Raw genomic sequence first — 17,439 nt, 5'->3', positions numbered from 1 at the left:
CTGAAAACCACTGCTCCTGAGCCTAGCATCTTAGTGTTTGAGATTAGCCCTCCATTCTGTGCAGATGAGCAATCACACACTTAAATATTAAAGGTCCTCTGAGAGCCTTACTTAAAATGCAACTAGGAAACAAGAAGGGTAGAGAGAATAGGCAAATCTTTAGGGCAATGGGGAGGCGACTGGGAGAGGAATGGAATGGAACCACAAGGGATAGAGTAGGTGATAGGAATTGAAATGGGACAGAAAAGCAGGCTGGTATCTCAGGCCTTAATAGAAGAGAGGAAAAAGAGAAAGCTGATAACCTCCTAGATCCAAGAAAGGTCCATTAGGTTCCCAGCCAGAGTGAAAATGAGACACATTACAACACTACAGAATGTGCCTTTTGACTGAATGGCATGGTATATACACACCATACAGAGCACACCATGGCTAGCTTCTGAAATTTGTACTGAAACACTCAAACCATAAAAGGGCTCCACCATATATACCTTTTATATATGCCTCTAGTTCAGGATCTCTTTTATTTTATTCAAATTTCTTAATCTGATAAAAATGAACTTTTAAATGCATCATGATTAGTTAACTTTTTAATTGGAAAACCAAGTACCTAAGAAAAAGAAAAACATTTGTTTTCTCTAAACTTTAAAGCAATAAATTCTCAGGTATCTGAATGGCAATAATATAGAAAATCTTTAATCTCAAGAATCTAGGTCATTTCCCTCTCAGGTGAATCTCTACACACTCAAGGCAAGCAAACTCATTTTAATGTTAGCTAAACAAAAATAAAGATAAGAAAGCAATCCATTGGGAGAAATAATGTAATTCATTTTTAAAATCAAGTGGAAATGGTATTGTAATTATCTGATACTTTGATTTATCAAAGACCATTACTTCTGTTCTTGTACACAACCAAGAACCGTGTGTACAAAATGAATATTTTTATCACAGCTTAATTTACTAACACTCTTCTTTGCAAGCCCTGAGAATCCAGAAAAAGTCTAGAAACCTCAAGTCCTGTCCTTTCTACTGAATTACTTATTCTGTGACCATAAGCACGTGTTGTCTAGGAATCAAATTATTCATTTTTAAATTAAGAACAAACACAACAGCTCTATCTATCTCATGAGATTTTTATGTTTACTCAAACATTTGACACCTGGGATGTGTCACTCACTCACAGTAGTATGCTAAAGTATAAAACTCCCAAATAATGGACTTTTCAAATCCCACCTGAGCCTCTATCATGAACAATTCAGTTATACTACTACTACTAGCAATACAAAGCTAGTTAATTAGCTGTATGATTAAAGCATTTATAATGCAGCTTGTAATTTGCTATAAGAAAATTACAAAGAATGGCCATTTCTGAAATAGGTAAAAACTATCAAAACCACTTTATATATGCAAAAAGATCTATATTATAATCTGGAAGACTGCATTCCTGATCAAGATTTTAAAATGCACCACTCTAAAATATAACCAACAATGTCAAAGGAAGCTGCAAAAATGACTTAATTACATGTTACAGTATACAATGGGTATCTGAAACTATAGTTTAAAAACTACCAATAAACAAGATGCTAGATATAATATCCATTTTCTCCCTTAGAATGTAGAAAAAATTTTCAGGGATTAAATGGCATAGTTTTACTCAAAGTTAAGACCTATCTTTTGAAATACTACTCAGCCTTTGAGGCTCAGCTCAAATTTTACCTCTTCCGTAAAACTGTCCTAACCTCTACGGCCAAAGACAAAATGGGATGCTGGAAAAACCACACACTCTGAAGTTATTGTATTAGTTCTTCTACATAATAGATTTATAATCCTATGTTATTTAAATTTTTTGAACTTTAGTTTCCTTATCTGTAAAATGTGCATGAAAATCCCTACCTTGGGGTCATTAGGGCTGAAAGAAATAAAGTACATAAGTCACCAGTGTCTGTCATGTGGTACGTACTTAACATGTACATGTTACCTGACATTTAACTTTTCCTCTCACTTCTTTACAATTTTACATGTGCTAAAATTAAATATAAGATCAGCTTATGATAAAAGACAGTGTTTTAATCCTGCAAATCAGTTTTCTTTTTCAAGAACGAACATTTTCTAGTGACAGTTTTAATGTTATTGCCTCAGTTCAACAAATCAAAAATACCACAAAGAGAAAGACAATAACTTGGTGTCACATGTACCAAGTTTTCCAGTGAAGCCTTTGTTCACTTAGCCAAAGTAAAGACTGTCAAAATCACAGAAATGTAAGTATACTGAATTTTGAGAAATTTCTTCTTTAAAGACATGGCAACAATGCCAACAAAAAAGGTTTTAAATTTCTGTTCTTCAATGAAATGTCAGTATTGAAGACATCAGAAAAAGATGTGATGTGCATTTTATGAAGTCAGTTACCAATCTATTTGCATGATATACTGGTACAATGGTGTACCAGTGCTTTCAAATTTAACCACCAAATTATGCTCCTTATACTTATTAAACCTGGAATAATAATAGTTATGTAAATATGGGAAGAACTGCAGGTTTCAGGCCACTAAAACATGAGAAGTAAAGTGTAATGTTGACTAAGCTTATATTGTAACCAACCTAAAGGAGAAGGCTGCCCCCGTATAACTCCATTCTTGGTTCTCTCTTCCAAGTCCATAACTTCCTTGTATATCAATTCTGAAAAACAAGTAAACAAAAATGAACTTTTTAAGGTTTCAGAGCCAATTTCACAAGATATGTGTGGTTTAAAAAGTCCAAATTTTTACACACATTAAACACTTCCAATAGTGTCCTTACTACAGCAGTGTCCGTAAGTGTTGGCCTAAGATTCAAAGGTGTTAATAACAATCCCTTGATAATCATGAATTATACTGAAAGAAAGTAAAATTCTCTGCCATAATGTTTCTTAAGTTGGTTTGCTAGCACTGGGGTTAGAAGCTGTATTGTTTTTACTCTGCCAGCACCTTGTACTATGCTGTGTCACACCACATAACATTTTCTACTACAAATGCCTGTTTAAATCTGTCTCGGTGAGGGATTGAACCATGTTTGTCTTGTTAAATTCTATTTCCTAAGCCCTGGCATAGTGCTTGGTACATTGTAGGTACTCAACCAGATATGTGCTAAAAAGATTTAAATCAAAGAATGTGTAGAAGCTTCTTTATTTTTTAAACATTTTTCTTACCCATTTACTCCTTCACAGAAGGAAGTTTCCTTAATCAGAATGGAATATCAACACATTTTTATCAAAGTAAAGGAAGCAGGTAGCTGTTATACACTTCAACTGCTTAAGAGTCGTCCAGCATGACATGCCATCACTGCCAAGAAAACTTCTCCATGGGAACGCTGCTGTCTGGTGAGGCTTCTGGACAGCAGGCGGACTGCTGTGAGGACGACTCCAGCGGGAGAGACACTGGGTGCTGCTCTGCTGGTACATGTGCCTTCCTGCCCTCTACTCTGATGCTAACTGTGGTTTGCACCGTGAGTCTAACATCTACTTAACAAGAACCTTCTGGTGGATGCTACATCACCATTATTCATCATCATCGTTGGGTCATGGAATCTTTTGAGAATTGCATAAAAGCAATGAACACTCTTCTGAGAAAAATGTACAAACAAAAACTGCTGCATAGAATTTCAAGGAGCCTGTGTAATTCCTGAAGATTAAACTAACGATAAAGAATCCCTGATTATAGGTATGACAACAATTGTTAATAAGGCAAAATAAGTGACTATGTTGGAATAAACAAGAGCTAGACATAGCTAAGTTTGCTTGCTATGGTAACCTTAGGCTTGGAAAAAGAAAACCAGAAAGCCTTGATAGAGGAGAGCATAAGAGATGTTTTTCTTCAAAGAAACAAAAAAGAGTGACAAACATTCCAGATAGGAGGATTTTTTTAAAAAAAGAAAAAGCAGCACCCCTTTCTGAAAAGAGATTATGGCTGAAGAACCAAAACTAATTAGGAGTCTCATTAACCAAAGCAATCTATAGATAATGGCTTTGGCAATACATTTTTCTTTCTGTTATACTAAAACTCTCAAGCAGATCTTAAAAAAGGCAGTTTGTAATTACTGAAATGTACTTGGGACTAGGAGAAAAAGATACAGAATGAAGGCAAATTATTTTTAAAATAAAAACCCCAAATACAAAGGAAAATAAACAAAAACGCTATTTCAACAAACAAAAAACATACAAATGAAAACTCTTTATTTCAATGATGATATAGTACAATTGGCAGTGTTTTCCTTAGTGGTGCATAATTGTGTGTCTTACAACTGGTGTCTCATTAAGATTCTAAGAAATGCCATAAATATCTATTAACTAATGGGATTCTATTAAATACTACAAATGTCTATTAAATGTCAATTTAAAAAATATCAGGTTAATATTTTAATATATACTCTGGTCCAGAGTTACATCCTTATATATTATTTATTGCATACTCAGATTCACTAGGCCCTATCCAATTTTATCATTCTGCTGGGCTCCACTAACCATGAGTCTCCCAAATTTTCTCAGAGAAAATTAATCTCTGGTTATTCCTAAGAAAAAAGAATCAACCTCATTCTTATCAAAATAAATTTACAGGCCGGGCGCGGTGGCTCACGCCTGTAATCCTAGCACTCTGGGAGGCCGAGGTGGGCGGATCGTTTGAGCTCAGGAGTTCAAGACCAGCCTGAGCAAGAACGAGACCCCATCTCTACTAAAAACAGAAAGAAATTATATGGACAGCTAAAAATATATATAGAAAAAATTAGCCGAGCATGGTGGCGCATGCCTGTAGTCCCAGCTACTCGGGAGGCTGAGACAGGAGGATCGCTTGAGCTCAGGAGTTTGAGGTTGCTGTGAGCTAGGCTGACACCACGGCACTCACTCTAGCCTGGGCAACAGAGTGAGACTCTGTCTCAAAAAAAAAAAAAAAAAACAAAATAAATTTACAGATGAATTACCTGTTTATGTTTTTTTTTTTTTTTTTTTTTGAGACTGAGTGTCGCTTTGTTGCCCTGGCTAGAATGAGTGCCATGGCGTCAGCCTAGCTCACAGTAACCTCAAACTCCTGGGCTTAAGCAATCCTACTGCCTGAGCCTCCCGAATAGCTGGGACTACAGGCATGCGCCACCATGCCCGGCTAATTTTTTCTATATAGATTTTTAGTTGGCCATATAATTTCTTTCTATTTTTTTTTTTTTTTTTTTAGTAGAGACGGGGTCTCGCTCTTGCTCAGGCTGGTCTTGAACTCCTGACCTCAAGCGATCCACCCGCCTCGGCCTCCCAGAGTGCTAGGATTACAGGCGTGAGCCACCGTGCCCGGCCTTACCTGTTTATATTTACACCTCCCCAGTCCTTTCTGCCTTCCCAGTATTTCTAAACTCCGCTCTTACTAACACGTCCTCTGCTTCCACTTTAGGATGAGGTAAAAATGGGTGTCAAGTGAGTTACTCAAAGTCACATAGCTACAAAAGTGGTGAAAACATCCAGTAACACCCACACAAACGGAGGTAAACAGGATCTAAAAGTTACCTGGCCCAAATGTCCAGGGGATCTTTTAAAGAAATATTTTAACATTTCCATGGCTATCAAAGCATTATTAATGTTCAACCACATTCCTAAAATAGAATAAAACTACTATATTAGATTTGCAAAGATTATCAATCAACCTGTTCTGTTGGCAAGGGCAGGGGCAAAGAGAGACTCCCGCACGATACTGATGGAAGTGTATGTACACTACTGCAATTTCTTGGGAGAGTAATTTGGAAATAATTGAAAAATATCCTTTGGCCCAACATATCTCATTCTGGGATTTTTCTTACAGGCATATTTTCACATGAACAGTGCAGACTTGTTCGTAACAGTAACAGACTGGACACAACTTAAGTGCTCTTTAAGAGGGAGTGGAATATAGAAATGGTGCTACATCTGTATAGTAGAAAGTAACCAGTTATTAAACCAAATGAGGCAGACATGTGGACCAACAGAAAATAATCTTCAAGATATATATCAACAAAGCAAGTGTGCGCAGAATACATAGTACACAACCATGTGTGATTTAAAAAGGATGGGAGGAGATGGGAGACACTAAACACGTGTATATATCCACAGACCATGGAAAAACAAGAGAAAGTACTAACATGCCTGTGCATGGGGTAGGGAACTTGGGAAATTAAGTCAAGGAGGGAAGGAGACTTTTCACTTTTGTGAAAACATTGGTTAATGACATTATCAAATATTAGTTATGAATAAAATATCATTAATTTCCCTAGTATGATGAATAAATCACCATAAAAAGCCAGAAGCTCTTTCAGTTCTCTAAGAATCTAATGAACATTACCTTTCCACTCTTCTATTGTGTGTTCCCTTTCATCTAATTGCTTGTCAGGTATCTTTGGTGGTGGCTAAAAAACACAAGGCAACAGTGATTAAGTCAACATACTGGTATTATTATATTTATTTTATTTTTCTTTTTAATTTTTTATCCATGGCCTTTAATTGTGGTATACTGGTAGTATTTTAACTCTCTAAGATTATTTGAAATATTAGCCAGACAGAAGACTTGTAAAAATGCATCATTAGACCAAAACTGATCAATCATCAACAACCTTCTTATGTAGAGAGACTAGTTTTGGAAGATTCCTTCATTGCAGGAATAAGATGTTTAACTGTCTTTTCCTTCTCTTCCGGCTTTTGAAATTGTCACATTTTATTTATATCAGAATTATTCTGTCCTTTACGTGTAATAATTTGTTCTCTGAGTTAGAATATGCCCCCAAAGTATTCAACATCCTAGCTCCTCTGACCAGGTATCCAGGCAAGAAGGCAAAAAACAGGGAGAACTAACTTTATTTTCTGTAGGCTATGCTTAATTAAGGTACTTTTCATACAAAAATAGAAAAACACCATCACCATCTATTTATATTTTTATTTAAAATCAAAAGGTCTCCTCCAAACCTAATGTTAATTCTAAGAATGCACTACGTTCTTCAAACATTAGGAAAACTTACAGCTTCTGCTTCAGAAGGATCATACCAGACATTGATATACGGGTGCTGGAGAGCTTCATCTACAGAGATCCTTTTAGATGCATCTATTACCAGCATTTTGGATAACAAATCCCTTGCCTGGCTGGCTGCAAAAATAATGATGTTAATATACATGTATTTATAAAGGTTCTCAAATTATCAGTAAATTTCAGAACTTGAGTTTAAAAGATTTGTTTTTTTAAAAGAAAGACAAAAAGAATAGCTTTTACTATAAAATTAGGTCACATATAGGATTAAAAAATATAAAATTAAAGATTAAAATAACTAAAACCTCATTTCATTCTACTATCCAGAGATAGCCTTGTGTGACATTCCATAAGAGTATGAATACATACACACAAACACAACACACACATCCCCAAACAGGATTAAATGTATATATATCTATAAAAAGTACCTTTAAGTTTGTTGTGTTCCGAGTCAGCTGGGAAAAGTACATCAGGGAAGAGTTTCTCAAAGCTATATCCAGCATATTTAGGTCTGTTTTCAACATAAGTCCTTACTGTTGGTTGCAGTTTCTTCATGAATTCAGGACATGGTGTTCCGAGCTGTTCAATAACTTTATTCCACTGATCAATATCTAATATCAAGTAGCTAAGAAAAATACTCCATATCTAATGTTCAACACATTAGTTATATCCACATTACAATAAAGTGAAAATTTTAAAAATCCTAAGAAAGAATGTGGCAGTTATAAATTTTATATCTCACAGCCACCTTGTAAAAGGCAATGATTGTAGGTGGACAGACATGATCAATAAATAAGCATTGTTAACCTTATTTATTGCGTGTGAGTATGCACTAATACTGATTTTACCATAAAATGAAGCATAAACTCACAAACTCTAAACACAGATTGTAAGTGACTCAAAGAATAATGATAATCAGCAACTAATAGGCAATCTAAATGCAAACTACACACAATTCTAATATATAACATTTGTCTTTTCTTCCATCTTATCAGAAAACACGAATTTCCTAGAGAATAAGAAATATTTCTATAATCTGTCCTGCTTCTTTTAGTTTTCTACACTATAACCAGTAGCAACAAAAATGATGGCTTCAATAAAAGTGGCTTTTTCTTTTGCCATTTTTTGTTAAGCTTATGCTAATATTTGTTAAGCTCTGAAACTTATGAAAATTTTTCACGTTTCCTTTTTTTCTTTTATTTGTATAAATTTAAAGGGTACAAGTGCAATTTTGTTACATGGATATATTATGCAGTGGTAAAGTCTGGGCTTTTAGTGCATCCATCATCCAAATAATGTACATTGTACCCATTAAGTAACTTCTCATCATCCAGCCCCCCACCCATGCCCAGTTTTTTGATAAATTGTAAGGGTTAGGATTCCCAGGTCTCCTTTCTCCTAGTCTTTATACTCCAAGCTCCCTGGAGGCCAAGGTCTAAAACTCTTGTAACCTAGTGAATACAGCTTTTCCCATTCCTCTTCCTGAAACAATACTAAGTGTTAATAGTTGATAAACACATAACAGATCACTATTAATATAAATACTAAAAGCAGTCAGATGAACAAAAAGCATAAATCCAAATCTAATCATCACCATATAAAACTATCACTGCTGAAATTCTCAGATGAAAGGATTAGTATGTGATGTTGAGTAATGAGACAACAATCAAAAGAAACAAACCACACAGAACGTTAACAAAAAGTTGGGAGACAAAACAAAAGGATGGCCAGAAGCAACAGACAATTCCAAAATTCATATTAAATCTGAAGTATTTGTAGACTTATTCAAGTGTATAATTATTAGAAATTTTTATAATAATACAAGCCATGATGTTTGATTTAGGTTAAATAAATCAACTCAAAGCCAAACAAGGAATTGTGCATAATTACAACTGAGCAGTTTGCAGAATTAACATATGAAACAATAAACGAGGGAAAGGAAAGTCTATGTCAAAATAGCAGGTGGTATTTTGAAAGAGTAATTTAACAATACTTAATACTAGGGAGAGACAATATATATTATACCTCACCAAGCTGAAGTGCTGTCATACATTTTGACCTTTAGAAACTACATTTTAGGCCAAAGATAAGGATACGATCTGTACCTGGGAACAAAACACCACCTTTGATCATTTCTCCCATGATGCACCCAACTGACCAAATGTCAACTGAAAACAAAATGCAATGACATTAACATAAAGATTTTGGTTAAAATAAAAAAAAAACTTAAAAAAAATCACGCACACCATGTATATTTTAAAATTATAAAAAGCAGTATAAAATAAAAATGAGTGACAGTGAATGTGCTCTGACTACCAGCAGAGACTGTATGTCCTACTGCCAGATGCAGCCTACAAATATTCCGCTTCCTATCTCAACAATTTTTGAAGTATAACAGCCACAAACTTTACACCTGTTTACAAACCCATATGTATGAATGTAGCATATTCATTTTCATTAAAGAACATAAAGAAGTTCATCACCTAACTAATTAAACTGCTGCAGCAGCACAAGGATACAGTCCCTTCCTGGAAAGAGGATTTTGTGGCAAACCATTTCTCCCATAATGCACCCCACAGACCATAAATCCACTATATGTTTGCAGCACAAAAGAAGGAAAAGCAAAGCAAAAGGTCATTAAAATCAAAGAAGCATAATATGACGGCATTATATAAAAACTGCAAAACATCACAAAAACAAAAAAGTGATTGTAATTTTAGCTAATGGAATAATTTAAAACACAAAATATTTTTCAAAAAGCTTTGGTTCACAAAAGAAAATGTAAAGTGTGGCATTTTAACTACATATCTAATTTTAAAGTGAGAGCTATGCACAGAAATTGTGTAAATTAAAAAACCTGTACCATTTTGTACCTGAGAATTTGTTTATAAAATATGAAATAGAACCAAATACAAACCTTGTAAATAACGCTAAAAATGTACATGAGGCAGTAAAATTATAAAAATAAGATCTTTAAATTATTTTGAGGTTCAACTGTGCATTATACTCTCTCTTTAAGTTAAATAAAAGAAAAAAGCATGAGAAAATAATTTAGCATATTAAAATACTTAACAGAAATAATGTCTCTATGAATAATTACAATAAAAGTTAATCTAAAGCTCTTCAGAAATTTTCAAACTAGGTATCACAAATTTATTTGAGAAGTACTATGTTTATTCTGAATTAAAAGTCAATTATTTTCTTGGCAACACCATGCTACATTAACCCTACTATCCCAAAAGGAACAAGTGCATAGAGAATAACTAATAATCAATTAACTCATCAACTAACCAAGAAAACCTAGTAATAGAAGTGTATTTCATATGTTTCCTATCTAAAGTTTTTTAAGCCCATAAAACTAAACTGCTTTGGTTTAAGAAGTTAGTTTTGGCTGGATACAGCATGAAAGTTCCCACAGATTTATTATCTACAAGGAGTTTTCTAGCAGACTTACTGATCCTTTCCAACATTAAATGGGACCCCCTTATCAATGCTAAAAAGAATCTACTAGACACAGGAGCAAGCAATTTGGGGATCTCCACCTGCTTAGTAAAATTAACAACATATCCTAACGTTTTATATCTTCAAGTTTCATTATAAGACAAAGAGAGAGAGAGAGAGAGAGAGAGCGCGCGCGTGCCAGTAGTGCTTGCATTTTGATGGAAAAAGTGGGGAAGAATGAGCCATTTAAAATGAAAAGCCTTAGAAACTTGCATTTGATTTTGAAATAAGAAGGCCCAAATTCTTTAAAAAGAGGAAAAGGATGGGAACAGATGTTAGATACACCCTTTACCCTTTTCTATCTAGGACTTAGAAAATTAAAGTCTGTACTTTCTAATACAGGACATTCTTACAAGGAGACTGCCAGCTCACTAAAGAGTCTGAGAAGTTAAACTGGTAACTACTTTTAGAAATCTTGTAGAACTAAAGTTTCTCTAGAATTCATATTAAAATGAATATAAATCTTTTTATATTTATGGCATGATTCAACTTTCAAGGGTAAAATTTTAGGCAGAGCGCAGTGGCTCGCACCTGTGATCCTAGCACTTTGAAAGGCAAAGGCGGGAGGATTGCTTGAGGCCAGGAGTTCAAAACTAGCCTGAGCAACAGCAAAACCCCCGTTCTTTACAAAAAACAGAAAAATTATCTGTCCCCAGCTACTTGGGAGGCTGAGGCAAAAGGATCGCTTGAGCCTAGGAGTTTGAGGCTACAGTGAGCTATGATGATGACACTGCACTCTAGCCTGGGTGACAGAGCAAGACCCTGTCTCAAAAAAAAAAAAAAAAAAAAAAGATAAAATTTTAGAGCAAAAGTTAATATTCATAATCAGTCCATCTGAGAAAATTTTTTTTCAAGGTTTTCATTTTTGACACAAATCTATTAGAATAAATCTTCCACATATAGATTTTATAGAGAATGGCAAACTTTAAATACAACTTATGTTGGTAAGCTTCAGATAAACATATTTTTAAACAAAAAGATTTTGAGAGTTGCAAGCATGAGAGAAGATAATTAACTGGGTCAGTGAAGACCAAGACCATGTTAAACCTGGTTCATACACAAAATTAGCTTTAAAGAGTCTAACTGCTTAGTCTACTGGGTAGTTGAAAATATATACTGATTATACTGTATTTTCCAAAATGCTTTGAGGTAGCTTGCAATAAAAGATAGATAAAACAAAGCTGTTAAAATTGTGGAGGGTGTCACTAAAAGGAGGAAGTACTTATGCTTAACCATGTTGGCTAAAGTAATTATCACGATTAAGCATTACATCTCATGCAGTTTCCTGGAGTGGGACTGGGAAGGCAATACGGTGATCTACATAATTCTTATCTAAGAGAGAGAAGCATGCCAATTCTATTCTTTATATGGTAGTTTTTCTTAGTGCTAACTTCTGGTAGGGGCTATCTCAAGATTACTGACACATTACACAATACCCATGACAATTGATGGTTTCACAGCAAATGTATGCTGGTGGTCACTTAAAGTATCAATTCAAGGAAAAAAAAAAAAAAACACCTTCAAATTTTAGGGAGAAAGAAAACAGAACAGCATATTTACTTAAGAATAAAAGATTGATACTATATGTTTAAAGTATTTGTTTTTAATTAGCTCAGAAAAGTTAATTAAGCTAAAATCTTCAGTTCCATGGTTTTTTTTATAAAACAAATCTTAAAGGTTGACTTAATACAATTTCCTGATTCAAAGTGAACTGCTGTTTCAGATTCCTTGCCAGAAAAATGTCTAGGTCTTATTCTAGGTAGTATTTTGGATGAAGTCACCACATTTAAAAAATTACAGTTTAACACCATAAAATCCCAGCAGAATTATCTCCTAAATTTCTGAGACTCAACAAAATGTCTTATAAATTAAAGTATATATCTGCATAAAAATTGTATAAATTCATGATCTAATTTTTTTCAGCCCTGCTGTTGATAAATACAACTGCATATAGCCACACATAATACTATATGCCATTTTCTTAAGGCTAGACACAAGGCTTTGATGAAACATTATTGCTTTCTCCAAGAGGTTTCCTTAATTATCCATAAGCTTTGCAGAAGGCCCTATTGTAGCTCTTAAAGTTTACACTAAGTGCTACTGCTATTAACTTTAGTTTCATGAAATTGGAAATATGGGCAATACAAATATGTTATGTATTTGTATTTAAATAAACAGGGCCTCCAAGTTTTTCCAAATATTTATGACAAAATTTATAGTTACTTTCAAACTCTTTTTTTTTTTTTTTGAGACAGAGTCTCACTTTGTTGCCCAGGCTAGAGTAAGTGCCGTGGCGTCAGCCTAGCTCACAGCAACCTCAAACTCCTGAGCTCAAGGGATCCTCCTGTCTCAGCCTCCCGAGTAGTTGGGACTACAGGCATGCACCACCATGCCCGGCTAATTTTTTCTATATATATTTTTAGCTGTCCATATAATTTCTTTCTATTTTTAGTAGAGATGGGGTCTCGCTCTTGCTCAGGCTGGTCTTGAACTCCTGAGCTCAAACGATCCGCCCACCTCGGCCTCCCAGAGTGCTGGGATTACAGGCGTGAGCCACTGCGCCCGGCCTCAAACTCTTGATATACATTTCAAACAGTAAAACATATTTAACTCAATGCACTTCAGCTCAAGTATTTACATAAAGAATCTGATGAACAAAAGAAATTAAATCAGAAGAGTATTTCAAACAAATAGTGTATGCTGACCGTTTTCCTTGTAGCCCATGCCGAGGATGACCTCAGGCGCTCTGTAGTAGCGAGTCACTACGTAAGGCGTCATCATAAAGCTTGTTCCTGCAGTCCTGGCCAGACCAAAGTCAAGAATCTTCAAAGTGCAGTCTGATTTTACTACTATATTACTGGGCTTTAAGTCCTTCAGAAAATAAAAACAAAAAAAATGACTGCTATGTTATGTACAAAGATTTTGGAGTTCACAATTAAGTTATCCTATCACTTTCAAAAAAAATTCATGTTAACTGTTCACTTTTCTCACTATAATATCACTGCACAGATGCATGATAAAAAGGCAAACCTGAGGAATAAGCTTTATGGCATTTTTTATTTATAAATACATACAGTTATTAGAAAAGTTAGTAATGTTTTATTTGCTAGAAATTATGATCAGCTAGAAATTTTTGGTCAGAGAAAAGAGATCTCAAAGCTCACATAAGAACTATTACAGTAAAAGAAAGAGCCATAAATTAGCATTTACATTCATTTGCAGAATAAATTACCAGTATTTTAAAAACCTCATTTTAAAGTCACAATTATTAATAGCTTTATATATATATTACAGATCAACAATGGGCCATTCTTTCGATCCTAGCAAACGTTATTTGACCTTCCAGATTGGCAGACATTCAGTTCTAAAGGACCAGAACAGTCATTACCAGTTTTTCCATTCCTGATATCCCACCTGAAATCACACAAATTTGCTCATACATTTTTTTCTGCTTGTAGAGGTAGGACACCATTGTCCTGGTGCTACTAATCCACAAAATTACCAGCTGTTGATACTACTAAATAATTTCTTTGTGAAAGACTTTCCACCTGACCTCAAACCTTAAGGGAGTCTATGCTATGCCCATTAAAAGGAAGGCAGCATCAGGAACACTCATGGCTTCATATTCAACATACTTTGTGTGTTACCTTTGAGGAATCCTGCTATAAATGAAAGGACCAAAGAAGAAAGCATTTTTTCACAACACAAATACAATGCATTACCTGTACTGATGTGCAGTACATATATTAAACACCAGTAGTTAATACAAAAGGGAAAAAAGGGGGGCTAGAAAGACAAAGATTACTTTTGTAATGTCTACATCCAGATCAGCATGTATGTTATCTTCACATATTTTGACAGACAATCATGGATGGGTTTAGAAGATAAGTAATCTAGGCTGGGCGCAGTGGCTCATGACTGTAATCCTAGCACTCTGGGAAGTTGAGATGGGAGGATCGCTTGAGGCTAGGAGTTCAAGACCAGCCTGAGCAAGAACAAGACCCCTGTCTCTACAAAAAGTAGAAAAGTTAACTGGGTGTAGTGGTGTATGTCTGTAATCCCAGCTACTTGGGAGGCTAAGGCAGAAGAATCTCTTGAGCCTACGAGTTTGAGGTTACAGTGAGCTATGATGACGCCACTGCACTCTAGCCCGGACGACAGAGTGAGAGTCTGTCTCAAAAGAAAAAAAAAAAAAAAAGAGAGAAGATACATAATCTAATGGCTTTATGAAATTATATACATCAATGGACTTAATGAAACATAAGATAAAAATTTTCATTATTACTATTCTGCTAATATTTTTAAAATACAATATCTCAGCAAAGTAACACTGCCTATAAAAGAACATTACAACCTTTGAATAAATATTAAATATTAAAATAAATATTACTACTTCAATGTCCATTGTGATGGTTGAACACTACTGGTTCTTTATACCGTGCATTCTAGTCTAAAAGTAAGATTCTAACCTTAAATACTTCATTTTGGAACTATTAAGAGCAAAACACAATTATATTTTAGAAATAGGTATGTTTTGTTAAGGAAAAACAAATTGTCAAAAAAAAAGCCTCAAAGCACATTAAATGAAATTCATCCTTGTATATCAATATGTACCTTTCTACAAATGTTAGTTACACTGCTAACTATATATAAGAAGAGGAATTTGGAATTTATATGGATTTGTGGCAGAGGCAGTGTAACTAACCCAACATGCCATTTTCTCCCCAAGATTTCCCCAGCCTCCTCAGCCAGGCATGGTCACATGTGTAGTTCTAGTTAACGGGATGTGAGTGGGAACAAAGAAGAGAAGGGCCCGTGCACAACCTCCTGTGGTCTTCCTCCCCTGCTCTGGTGATTAGGAATGTCCCACACAGCAGGCCCTCGGGTAGCCTGGGTTGTTGAGCATCTATATAAAGCAGAGTCCCCACCCCCACCATGACCTGTGCCAGACATCCAGTATGGGAAATAAACCTTAGTCATGTTAAGCCACTGAGAGTTCAAGGTTTATTTGTTAGCTCACCACAGATGAGACTATTCTGACTAACACTGAACCTGGTGCCAGGAATGGGATGTTACTACTATGAAAACACAGGATCATGGCTTAGCAGTTAAGCAGCAGGGAAAACTAACACCAAAGGTTGGAAAGGTGACCTAGGTTATACAGTAGCAAAACATTTCATGAATCTGTCACCTGCACAGCACTTGCACAATGAACCTGACACTCTAGCTAGAACAGGGTTGGTAATTAAGGCTTGCCTGCTTCTGTAAAGAAAGTTTTATTGGAACACAGCCACACTCATCATTCAATTACATACTGTCCACAACCGCTTTTGTGTTATAATGGCAGAGTCTAGTAGCTGTGACAAAGACTACTGTCTGCAAAGCCTAAAATATTTACTATATATATGGCTTTTACAGAAAAAAATCTGCGGACCCCTACTCCAGAAGAAGAGACTGGAAAGCAAGTCTGAAGAGTAGGTTATGTTGGTGGCTATTAGCTGCATTTGACAGAACTGGCAACCTTTAAAAGTAGAAATAAATGGAAACAGAGTCTAGAATTTCAGGGCCTTTCCATTTTGGAAATGCTAAATGCTACTACTAGACCTCTCCAAAAAGGTATGGCACAGTGTTCAGCAAATGTCCCTGCCCACCCCAGAAGGTGTCCTCACCCTGTTGACTGGAGTAGTCATGTGACTTATTTCAGCGAATGGATGTGGGGGAATGTGCTTGGTTTAGCATGGCTTTCATTCATCTACCTTTTACCATGAGAAAAGGATGTCTCTGGGAAGCACTCTTTCAGCTTGGATGCTGAAACCTGAACATGGAACAAGCCTGAACCTGACCCATGATCTGGAGCACTGCCACACAGCCAACCCTGCAGAGCCATGAGCAAACAATAAATGTTGTTTTAAGCCACTGGTATTTTGAGTTGGTTTTTATGCATCATTTTCACATAACAATTCTGAAAGTCTTTAAGGAAAAAATAGCTGTAGAATCAATTGATGAAATTATCTCAGTCTGCCAATAGAAGCCAGAAAGCTTAAAGACAGACTCAAGACAGCCTCAGTTAAGTCAAGAATACAGGACCTGTGAGCTAACAAAGATACTTTAAGAAGAACTATAATCAAAATGATAAGAAACCACTTAAGTTTCTGAGAGAGCTAGATAACGCTCAGACTTAACTCCATAGGTCTATGACCATTCTGTACTTAAAAACAGTGGTTTTCAATTCACAGCACTTTTGCCCCCCCGGGAATATTTGGCAATGTCAAGGAGATATTTTTGGTTATTGCAACTGAGGAGCGCTACTGGCATCTAGTGGGCAGAGGCCAGGAATGCTGCTTAACACCCTACGATGAACAGGACAGCCCCTGAAAACAATTATTTGGTCAAAAATGTCAGTAGTGGCCAGGTTGACAACGACACTTTAGAAAGACCCTTGGGCCCCAATCTTTTACAGGTGGTAAGCAGGCTGACAAAGGTGAAGGGCCCTCAAGGAGAACACATTTCTTCAATACCCACTTCAGATATATTCAAGCAGGGTAACAGAAAACGAAGACTCTCCCACAGGGTGGAGCCAGCTATCACAGAGAACAGAGGACAGGGAATACAGAGATCAGAGTCAGGGCCTAATCGAGGAATATTCCCCACCTCCAGAGCAAGGGACACTCACAATGTCTGCCCAGTAGAATGTCAATCACAGCTAACCAACGACTATATATTTCAGTTTTCCAAATGAAAACTGTTTATTGTGGTAACATTGGCCCTGTTGACCACTCTATCTGAGGTATTTGAGGGGGAAGTAATGGGGGTGGCCAGATAATTTGGTCATTCCAGTTCCTAGTTCCTGGACCAAAAGGAGCAATGTCTGAATTTGACATGAACATTACTGTCCCCATTATTTGGAGCTAAATGCCTTGATGGAATAGGACTT

General features: G+C 35.8%; 1 protein-coding gene across 5 annotated transcripts in view; it reads right to left on the bottom strand.

Annotated features, from left to right (window-relative positions):
* Positions 1 to 17,439, bottom strand: part of MAPK8 (mitogen-activated protein kinase 8) — a 96,136-nt gene that overhangs the window by 1,177 nt on the left and 77,520 nt on the right. For 4 of the 5 annotated variants that reach the window (XM_069459857.1, XM_069459856.1, XM_069459858.1 and 1 more), the window contains 6 exons: positions 13,211 to 13,376; positions 9,101 to 9,172; positions 7,433 to 7,615; positions 6,997 to 7,121; positions 6,327 to 6,390; positions 2,596 to 2,673 (listed from right to left, as the gene is read on the bottom strand). In XM_069459857.1, the coding sequence (XP_069315958.1) occupies positions 2,596 to 2,673; positions 6,327 to 6,390; positions 6,997 to 7,121; positions 7,433 to 7,615; positions 9,101 to 9,172; positions 13,211 to 13,376 (688 nt within the window). The remainder of the gene's footprint in view (positions 1 to 2,595; positions 2,674 to 6,326; positions 6,391 to 6,996; positions 7,122 to 7,432; positions 7,616 to 9,100; positions 9,173 to 13,210; positions 13,377 to 17,439) is intronic. The other variant, XM_069459859.1, reaches the window with a different exon arrangement.

This window comes from Eulemur rufifrons, chromosome 28, assembly GCF_041146395.1.
Source record: "Eulemur rufifrons isolate Redbay chromosome 28, OSU_ERuf_1, whole genome shotgun sequence".
NCBI classification, from domain to species: domain Eukaryota; kingdom Metazoa; phylum Chordata; class Mammalia; order Primates; family Lemuridae; genus Eulemur; species Eulemur rufifrons.
Note: the sequence above shows the minus strand (reverse complement) of the source record. Positions and strands in the feature narration are given on the sequence as shown.